The following is an 11201-nucleotide window of genomic DNA, read 5'->3' as shown; positions in this document are numbered from 1 at the left end:
CTTGAATTTTTTTATTTTAGTCAAATAAAGACAAAGGATAATAGACCACATGAATATTTTAGTCAAATAAAAAAAAGATGAAATCACATTTTATTTAATTAATTAATTATAAATGTAAATTACAAATTTACAGCGTAATTTTGCCACTATTTACTTACCTAGTTAGTAGTAACAAATCACTTGGAAAAAATTGAAAAGAGCATGGATATGTGACAAGACAAGACAACACAACAACACACGTTGTACAGTGTGATGCCCAAACCGAGACCACTTCGAAAGAGCGAAACGCAGTGTTAGCATTGTTCCTCAACAAAAAAAAAAAAAGAAGAAAAAAGACTCAGTTGTGTATCGTTGCAGCTCTACTAGCTAGGGTTTCGCAAGTGCGATCGAAGAAGAACGATGGCGATGGCTGCTGCTCTGCGTCGCGAAGGAAGGCGTTTGACCCAACCAATCAACGCCCTCCGTTCCTCTCTCATCTCTCAGTCAGTGTTTGTTCCCCTTTCTCTCGTTTTACTATTCTTCATCAAAATTCGTCTCTTTGATTTTTCCTGATCTCGATCGGTCGATGCCACACACTAATCGATTCGAACATTTTTCATTTTCTCTCTTTCAGAGACCAATCCCCTCATGGCGCGCGCTTCATTTCCACTCAAGTGGGTACGATCCGTTTTTCTCTTAATTTCGTTCTACAGTTAGGGTTTTTTTTTTTTTTTTTTAATTTCAAACGTTATGTGTTATGAATAATGCAGTGAGAAACCGAATGAAGAGTGTGAGGAATATCCAGAAGATCACCAAGGCCATGAAGATGGTTGCCGCATCCAAGCTGAGAGCCGTTCAGACCAGAGCTGAAAATTCCCGCGGCCTCTGGCAGCCGTTCACCGCTCTTCTCGGCGACAATCCCAGTATGTTTCGTGATCTCGTAGTGATCTATTTTGGTATCTTAATACATGTGAACTCCTTCATTTTATTTTTTATGAATTAGCTATGTGGTATGTTTTTAGTGTGTGGAATTTTATTTTATTTTTCTGATGCTCTGACCTTGTTTTTTTGATTTTGTTTTGTGTTTATCATCTAAGGTGCTGATGTTAAGAAAAACGTTGTTGTTACCATCTCTTCGGACAAAGGTCTTTGTGGTGGAATCAATTCCACGTCTGTCAAGATAAGCAGGGTTTTGTACAAATTGAATTCTGGTAATTTTTTTATGAGCTTAAATCTCTGAACATAAATTTGTAATGGATGTTCCCAAAATATTATTTACCTAGATAATTGGGATGAAAATAGCAGATGAAGATGATATGTGTATACTGCTTGTCCAAGGGTGAATTTGAATGTAACTTGTAATATTAGGTCTAAAATATGAAAAAAATGGCTCATATTTTAAATGTCTAGTACAAGTTTTGGGTGTTGGTTGACACGCAGATGCCCAGTTTTGGGTGTTGGTTGACACGCAGATGCCCAGTTTTGGGTGTGGGGTCTGTTAAAATATCTCACATTGTTTAGGAATATTGTCAGAATACTTTGGTAATTCTTCAATCTTGAGCTTTCTTTTGGGTTCACATATGCCAAGTCCATTTTTAATATAGTATCAGACTCTATCCAGTTTAATGTTAAGCCACCTATATATGTCAAGTCCAACCAACTTCACTCTCTAGATGTTCGTCTACGGTGTGAAGGGTGTGTTAAGATTTCTCACATTGGCTAGAAATATGAACAGATTTCTCCTTAGAAGGCATGTGGAAATGGCAATTCTTCTCGCTTGAACTACTTTGGTGGTTGAGCTATGCCCGGTTCATTTCTAATGGCAGTGTTGCTCACCATTTTTTTTTGTTTTTTGTATTCTGAGTTTTATTACTTTTAGCATAGGTATAAACTTATTTGAGTTCTCATTTTGTTGACCTTTTGTTATTACTTATTTGTATCAGCTTAAGACTATGACTTTTGAATATTAATTATGAATATATCTTAAATTTGGATACTTTTTTTAAGCATTTTTATGTGCAGTATAAAATATTTAATTTTTATTTAAAATCTTCAGAATAGTGGCCATCCCACTATCAACTATCTCACTAATGTGTTTTTGGGGTTGACCGCTACTATCCGAAATTGATAACTACGGTGTACGGTTCTGATTATATACATGTTTACTACAACAGGGCCTGATAAAGAGACAAAATATGTCATATTGGGAGAGAAGGCTAAAGCTCAATTGTTGCGTGACTCAAGGAAACACATTGTGCTCAGCCTTACTGAATTGCAGAAAAATCCCCTGAATTACACTCAGGTTTGCTTGTTGTGTCTCTCTGCCACCCAATGGTTAAGTCTTACACTATTATATTTCTGCCCCTACATTTTCTTTCAAGAGCCTGCTTGTTTTAATCTACATTGAAGCCTGAACATTAACTTTTCTTTGAATTGATTAGTTCAATTGTAATTATGGTAGAAGAGCCAAGATTATGAGAATTTTGACAGTTTGGTATTTTTATTGGCAACCTTTTTTAAGGAAAAATGGAATTAAGCATTGAAAAATAAAGAGGTTGAGGTGGACAACAGTAACAGAATATTTTACAGATGTGGACTTTTAGTGTGCTTTTGAATCTTAAATTCATGGGTTTTACATTTTTTATGCAATTAAGTTCTCAGCTGATCTTACAAATTAAATTGTTGAAAGATAGATTGAAATTATGATCTTTTAAATGGTTTTAATAACACATTTTCTGATTGAGCCTGATATGCTTATTGGCCTTTGTAGCCAACCTGATTCAGGTGGATAGGGCTTAGTTATTGTTTTTGAAATTCAAACATTGCACATGTTTGGTTCAACAATTTTTTGGGGATTGTTTTTTTCCGGTCTAAATCTTAAGATGAAGCTAAGCAAATGTTTATAATCCACAAAATAAGCTAGTTAAATACATAAATATGGATTTTGATGATTGGAAATCAAAATTGTCTCCAACATATATACATTTTAAATATGCTTGATTTACACAATCTTGCACTGAAATGTCTCCACTGTTCTATGCTATTTGTTGGATCTTTCAGGTGTCTGTCTTGGCAGATGACATTCTAAAGAATGTGGAGTATGACGCATTAAGGATTGTTTTCAACAAATTTCATTCTGTTGTACAATTTTTGCCAACAGTGTCAACTGTACTGTCTCCTGAGGTACTTCCATTTGTCAATCTTTTTTTATTTTGCCTACATTTTCCGAATGTTGTCCATTGAGCCTAACATCTAATCTTGGCAAAATTTTGTGTTTACTGTTGCTTTGTATGTAGAAAGGCCTGAAGGGAGTTATATTTTGCAATGATAGGCTTTGGTATGATGCTATTTACTTGTTCAATCTTATGAAGTAAGGTGGTTTTCATGTAGGTTATTGAGAGAGAGGCTGAATCAGGAGGAAAGCTCGGGGAATTGGATTCATATGAGATTGAAGGTGGCGAAACAAAAGCTGAAATTCTTCAGAATCTGGCTGAGTTCCAGTTTTCTTGTGTGAGTAATTTTCAAAAACTTTGACAAACTAACTTTGCTGCTGGCTTTATTTTTTGTTTTTTATACTTATTTACGTTATTACACTAATGAATATTATCTAAACATCCGATACTGATCAACTGAAATTTTACAAAGCAACAATGCAAGGAAATTTACTCTTACGAGTTTTGCTTTAGGAAATTTCCTATTGTCATGTTAATAACATTTTTTTTTGATTCATTTCATAGGAAATGAAACTCAATATTTTTTCATACATGTCAAAGTGGTTAAAAAGAAAGAATATCTTTTACATATCCACCTAATTTGTCAACTTTTCCTAAACTGATGGCAAAATGAAATTATCTCGAGGTATATGCAGCCATCTGCAAGGGAATAGCTTGTTTCTAGGATTGGAATTGGTGGCCTCTAGATTAGTTTTAAAAATTGAACCGGTGATCGACCCAGTAGAGTCACTGGGTCAATGCTTGAACCAGTGGGTTATTAATTGACTTGCATGACTTGGTCTATATTAAAAAAAAATGAAAATTTTATACCCGTCTTTAGAAAAGCAAAAAAAATCACATCACAAATTATTATAATTACACAAGCTCATTCTTCAAGTTCAAATCTATATTAATATTATATTATTTATTATTCATATTTATATATATATATATATATATATATATATATATTTAAAGAGTAAAATTATATATATATATATATATATATATATACTTTTTTATATTATAAATGTCAATAAATATTTTTATTATGATATTTTAAATTTTAAATATTTAATATAATAACCTCCAAAATGGCAGATTTGTCCACTAATGTTTATTATATATTTTTATAACAAAAAACATGTGAAAATGTGCGAGAGACACCTGAGCACCAAGGATGCACAACTTGCAATGCTGAAGTTTTAGTAGCTAGTTTTGTAAAAAAATGTTTTAGCTTAAATGTGGCAGCATGGGAAGAGAAAGTATGCTGTTGTGTGTGCAGATCGAGAAAGTATGCTGTTGTGTGTGCAGATCGAGAAAGTATGCTGCTGAAGCAGATTGAGACAGCCATGGCTATTGTGCTCTGATCGTAAAAGTAAAGCTGCACAAATAAAAAAAGCTAGTTTAAAGTTCAATAACCGGTTTGAGTCATTACATCCTCTGGTTCGATGGTTCATTTGGAAACTCGCCGGTTTGCTTCAGTTCCCAATGATTCAATGACACGAATGATCCAATAACTGGCCCAGACAGTCTGTATCACTGCTTTGTGGTTACCGGTCCGACTGGTTGGTTCGAGCTGGTTTTTAAAACTGTGCTCTAGATTGTATGACACAGACAAAACTAACTACTAAAGTGTGTGATTCTTCCTTTAATGGACCTTTTCATGGACAAATCCTGAATTGATTTTCAACTGCAATAAAAAATGAAATGGGTACAAAATTTGATAAATAAGATTCACATGGTACGGCTTTCCTTGTTTGACTGTTCTTGTGGTTGCTTTTAGTAATTCAAACTGTAGGGGGTTCGTGAGTTTATGACAAGTTCACTCTGGCCTTGTGATCAGATGATTTTCTGAATTCATGGATGGCAAAACTACTACTAGCTTTTTTGGATATTGATATTGATTTTTTGTTTTATATACACACATAATAATATAATGACTCTTTCTATTAGAATAAACATTTCAGAAGAACGTTCTTTGGCATGCTTTAACTTTTTAATGGACTTCCTTTCTAGCTTTGTGTTTTCTTTTTTATACCTAGTTTGAAACTAGTGTCCTTTCTTCAGATCATGCTCTACTTCTTTATTTTTACACTACTTTGCTATGTGCAGGTGATGTACAATGCCGTGTTGGAGAATGCCTGTAGTGAGCAAGGAGCAAGAATGTCTGCAATGGACAGCTCTAGCAGGAATGCTGGGGATATGCTTGATCGTCTCACGCTCACCTATAACAGGTCTCTTTTTCTTTCTATTCTTCTACATGCATGTCTTAGTTGGTAGCGTCTTTGTTGGGAAATATGGAAAATTAAGGGAAGACACTAGTCCCCTAGTAGACACCCAGAGAGATAAAGAGAGGTGTCTTGGTGACACATGATAAGAAAAGAGAGATAAAATAAAGGGTCTTGCTAACTGGCATTGGTTTATGAATTCAGCATAAGAGTTTTTATTGAACTTCACCTTATCAATGCATTGGAAATTACAGTGAGTACATTATTCCCATGCAATCATGTATCCATGCATGGGCTTTTTAATAAATTTCAATTAAAAGAGTGTTTAAAAATGTGTATTGGAGGTGTCAATTTATTTTGTGACTGGACTGACCGGTCTCTGTTCATTTTGTGGCAGAACTCGTCAAGCATCAATCACCACTGAATTGATAGAGATTATCTCTGGAGCTTCAGCACTGGAAGGCTAATTGCAGGAGAGCAATATGTAATTATTCAGCAGTCTCCCATACCTTCGCATAGCGAAGAGCCTCTGGGCAATGGGGTACGAAGTTTTTTTATAATATCGTTGTGTTCTTTTGAAATTTGTTGGTGCCACATTTTTTTGATCTTACCTCGACTCCTGTAATAAGTGTTCCAAGGTCAAACCCATGATGAGGATTTTCCTAGTTGAGGCTAGATATTTCTGGAATTATGTTTTTGAATTAAAGATGGAGTCTGTCTTTTTTAACCCGAAATGACCCGCCATAGGATTTTCTAATTTTAATAATGATGGACTTTCTTTACTGATGCAAGCAAGGGTGTGTTTGAGAAAGAGTTATGTTCAATGTAACCCACGTTCTCTTCAAAGTAACAAGTGAGTTTTTTCTGTTTATTGGCTTGGAACGCGTAAACTTTTGTGTAAAGGGTTTTAATGTACTTATACATTAAAAATTTACTTTTCTAACCGATACACTAAATAAAAAATGTTACTCCTTTTGTTATTAAATAATTGTGGTCTTAGGTTATTTAACAGGGATCAAGAAAAAAAATTATATATATTTATTTTATAAGACGATGTCATATGATGTTCTTATTTGTTTTCTTCAAATAATTCAATACAGATTTTATATAATTTAATTAATGCAAGTTTTATATTTATTTTATTTTTAATTGAATATTAAATAAATTATAATATACAAGAATCATATAAATTAAAATATTTTATATTTATTTTATTTTTTCAAATTTTATATAGTAGATATAACAACTCTGGAAATTAATATGGTATATTTTTTTATTGATCAAAATAAAAATATGAAAGCTATCCAATTACATGTATACTTTATAGGATTATGATATACTTTATAGGATTATTATATATAAGAGACATAATTAAAGTTGTATTTTATCTTTTATTTTATTGATTTTTTTTAAAAAATATTCTATTTTATAGGATTATAATTTGAGAATTAATAATTTTGTATTTTGTACATTTAATTTTGTTAATCAAATTGTGTTTTTTAATAGCTAAACCTAGATGTGCATTCTTATTTATTCCTCATTTTTTGTTTCATTCACGTCAATAAGTTTAGTTCAAAAATTTTTAAAATTTCGTATCCCATTGTCCAGAGGCTCTTCGCTATGCGAAGGTAAGGGAGAGAGATGTTGTACGCAGCCTTACCCTTGCATATGCAAAGAGGCTGTTTCCGGATTCGAACCCATGACCAACAAGTCACCAAGACACAACTTTACCGCTGCACCAGGGCTCGCCCTCTTTAGTTCAAAAATTTCTAGTTTCGAAAAAATTTATTTCTTTTGTAAGAAAATAAAAACACTAGGATCCCTGAATATTGATTTTCTTCATTGTGTAGAATCATTGACAATCAATTGTGGAAAGAAAGAAATGATTATTTTGACTGAAAAATGTTGTTATGATTGAAAATCTCACTTATTATTTTGAAAGAGAAGTGTTGTAACCGTTAAAAATATCAAAAAGTGTATAGATGAGTTGTTTAAATTATAAAAGATAGATATAAGTGATGGGTAATGATGAGATCCATTAAAGAACCTCAAAAATTGAAAAAATGAGTTACTTGAGTGGAGATCGCCTAATAACCTTTTTTGACCCACAACACTATCTTTTGTATCAATTGATTTTACTAATTCTCTACTTGTGTAAATCACCCTTGCCAATGACATACCCCAAATAGATAAATGACAAGCGTATGTGTAACACCTTAGATGACATTATATTTTGTCTCCTTATATTACTAAATTATGAGAACTTAGTATATAAGAATATCATAGTTAACTATCTGGGAACTAAAACTTAAACGTGGATTACATGAACAAATATAAAATAGAGCTCTTGGCACTTACGTGTCTTTCAAAACATAAGAAAGATATATAAACTAAACCAATAGATTTTGAGATGCAAATTATGCTAAACTTTCTTCAAGCAGCTCCATTCTCTAAGCTTCTCTTTCAACATGTTTACTCACTTAACCTGTAAAAATATAAAACTAAAAGGGATGACATATAATATCTCAAAGAGTGTTCTAAGGACTTTAAGCTGACCTGCTATTCTAGAAATCTTTGTCTTAACTCTCAACTATTACCCCATCATACCAACATTGTTGTACATTAAAGTTATACCTTAACTTTTACTTAAGCATTTCGAATTGGCCTCCTATGCATAATCTAAGTCCACTAGTGCGATAAGGCACATAAAAAAAAATCACAAACACATATTACAAAAAACTTGCATAGCAAAGGCTTTAAACATTCATTCTAAAAACAAGTAGCTCACTAAATGTACAATTGATAAACTTTTTTAAAATAATTTAGTCAAGTTATTAATTTAAACACTATTTCTAGCTAATTATATCAAACAAATAAGATGAATCTAAGTAATTAGTATAAGAAACTCTGACTTAACATGTATGGTAAATGGAGATATAAGGTGAGTTGAATGGTTAAGAGAGAAGAAAAGAGACGAAAGGCCATGAGTTTGATCCCCTCTACTAACAAAACTAACATCCTAACAAAATAACATTTGTTGACAAAAAAATGTATCATAATAGGAAAAATGACCATTTTTGGTTGAGATGAAAATAAAAAAGATGAAATTAAATAGAGGGAAGATATTTGAGTTAAAGTAAAGTGTAGAAGGTGTGAAACTCACATGGAATCCACCCTATTTCTTCTCCATTTCTCTTCTTCCCCCTCTACCAAAGACACTTTAAAAGAACAAAAAATCTAATTCACCCATCCAAGTGAACAAAATGGTTGTTTACCAAGTTTTTAAAGAGGGAGGTGTGTTCTTTTTTTAAGAAAAAAATGACTAATGATGCAAATCCTTCCAATTCAATTGTGTTGCAAGTTTCCTTCTAAAAGAAAGCTTGTTAAAACAGAGAAAACCAAATACATTTTGCATCGGATAAACTTGTAGCATGAGTTATTAGATCTAATATGTCTTTTGTATTTTGTATATTGTTAAGCTTTTATTTCACATTAGATTCAACTTATAGGCCAAGTGTAATCTAATCATGAAGTAGTAACTGAACTATCATCCAGGTTGTCTCCCAAAGGAATAAAGGAGGGATTTCATGTAATTATTTAACTAAGAACTAGGTTTTTTGTATTTTTATTTTGTGATTGTCACAAAATAAATAACATAAAATAAATTGCAATAAAAATTAAATGACAATAAAATAATTAAGTAAAGATAGAAATACTAGACTTGGATGGTGACGTCGATCTTGATGAATGAATCTCTAGGTTTAGACTCGGAATTCGCTCGATCCACTGTAACTTCACAATTCTCTACTTATCTCTCTTACTCATACCTAATTCACTGATATATTCTATCCCAGCTCCAGCATGGTCATAGATTCTAAACTACTTGCCCGATACCCAATCCCTTGGACATACTGACACAAGCAATCAACATCAATGGTCGAGAATTGGTGAGGCTTAACCAAGATTATTCTATCCTTAGAGATAATTCCAATTAAGTACTTGATTCATATTTGGGTTTCAACAAGGCTCGCCAAAGCGCAAGTTAATTCCTGAATTCATCTATAAGATGACCAATCAAATAAAAGCATTAAGAATGGAAAAAAATAAATAACTCAAGATAAAGTATTGAATTAATGGAATTAAAGCGAAACAAGGTTCATGCTATCCTCTCGAAGGTGGAAGGAATTGCACTCATAAAAATAATAAATGAAACCTAGAGTGTCTAATGGAATAATGGAGGCGTCTAGTAGGTGAAAGTCTAAAATATAATTCTAATAACTGCTCAGGACTTCTACACTGTTACAATGAATGCCTAGCCTCTTATTTATAAAATTGTAGTTGGGTTTAATTAAGGAGATAATCACAATAAATTATAAACAAATAATATCTCTAATTAATTTAAGTGATTATCTTCTTCTTTAGCTAATTTATCCTTAAAAAATATCTTGCTCTTGATTTCCTAGCTTTTATCTTCAATTTTCTCAATTTCTCCTTTTAGAACTTTTTTGTTGATTTTGGGCCTCTGGAGCTCAGTGTTTAAGCGGGAGATTGCTGAAAAAATATCAAAAAATTTATTAAAAATAAATAAAACATAAAATTCTACCTAAGACAAAGTAAAAACTGAATTTAAAGCTAATTTGATTCAAAACAAGGCCTAAAGTTAATTAAAATGTAAAATAAATGTCACGAAATGCATATGAAAATCCGATAAATTTGACCTTTATCAATAAGCTACATGCCTCTCACATAAGACATTAAATCTTACATTCTCCAACTTGGCTCATGTGACATTACCTAACATCATGGACAAATAAATAAATAAATTAAACTTACGTAATGCACATTGAAATGACTAAATTGTTTCATAGGTTGAGCACATCATAATTAAAAATATGTACTAATATTTTCTATTGTCACTCTTTGTTTTCGAACTTCTTCTTTCTTGGAAAAGTACCTCAATTCAATATGTTTAGCACCTTTAGAGTTCTTGTTGTTCTTAGAGAAAACCACTGCTGCAGAGTTATCACAATACATTTTAATGACCTATTAATACTGTCAACAATACCGAGCCCTGAAACAAAGTTCAACAACCAATTAGCCTGAATTGTAGCCTTGAAACATGCTACAAATTCATATTGGATGTAGAAATAATAGATTGCGACGCAGACAAGAGATGACAGAGGGATATCGATAGGTGAGGGGATTTTATTTTTGGTTTAAAGTTTTTGATACCATAGTTGAGGTCAAAGAATCCAACTATGAGGATGTATGTCTGTCCCTATGTATGTTACTTTTCAAGAAAAACCGAGTTTTTGACTAATGTGATTTGATATATTAGTTGTTAATGAATGAAATTGTGAATGATATTTGTTGTTGTATGAAACTTGTGTTGTCTGAAGACCTGGGGAGTGTGAATCCCAGACATGCAATTTATATGTATATATATGGAATGTGATTATTGATGACATTGATGGCATAGAGATGAAATGATGTTGATGTTTATGATAATGTTGATATGGGATGATGTTGATGTTTATGATAATGTTGATATGAGATGATGATATTGAGATGAGATGGTGTTGATGGTGATAATGTCATTGAGATGAGATGATGTTGATGATGATATTGAGATAAAATGATGTTGATGATGATAATGACATTGAGATAAGATGATGTTGATGTTGATGATGTCATTGTGATGGATGTATGTTGTGTATGTACATGGGGGATGCAATGACCAAATTGGATATCCCTGAAGGGGAAAATACAATGGTTAAAG

General features: G+C 32.3%; 1 protein-coding gene across 1 annotated transcript; it reads left to right on the top strand.

The window, feature by feature from the left end:
- Positions 1–219: 219 nt before the first annotated feature.
- Positions 220–6293, top strand: LOC100790402 (ATP synthase subunit gamma, mitochondrial-like). The gene is made up of 9 exons (NM_001414683.1): positions 220–482; positions 614–657; positions 750–902; positions 1077–1190; positions 2154–2281; positions 3040–3162; positions 3370–3489; positions 5307–5428; positions 5820–6293. Exons 1-9 carry the CDS (start codon positions 400–402, stop codon positions 5887–5889), a joined length of 957 nt encoding a protein of 318 aa, NP_001401612.1. The 5' UTR covers positions 220–399; the 3' UTR covers positions 5890–6293.
- The last annotated feature ends 4908 nt before the right edge of the window (positions 6294–11201 follow it).

The sequence above is a fragment of the Glycine max genome, chromosome 4, assembly GCF_000004515.6.
Source record: "Glycine max cultivar Williams 82 chromosome 4, Glycine_max_v4.0, whole genome shotgun sequence".
Taxonomy (NCBI): domain Eukaryota; kingdom Viridiplantae; phylum Streptophyta; class Magnoliopsida; order Fabales; family Fabaceae; genus Glycine; species Glycine max.
Note: the sequence above shows the minus strand (reverse complement) of the source record. Positions and strands in the feature narration are given on the sequence as shown.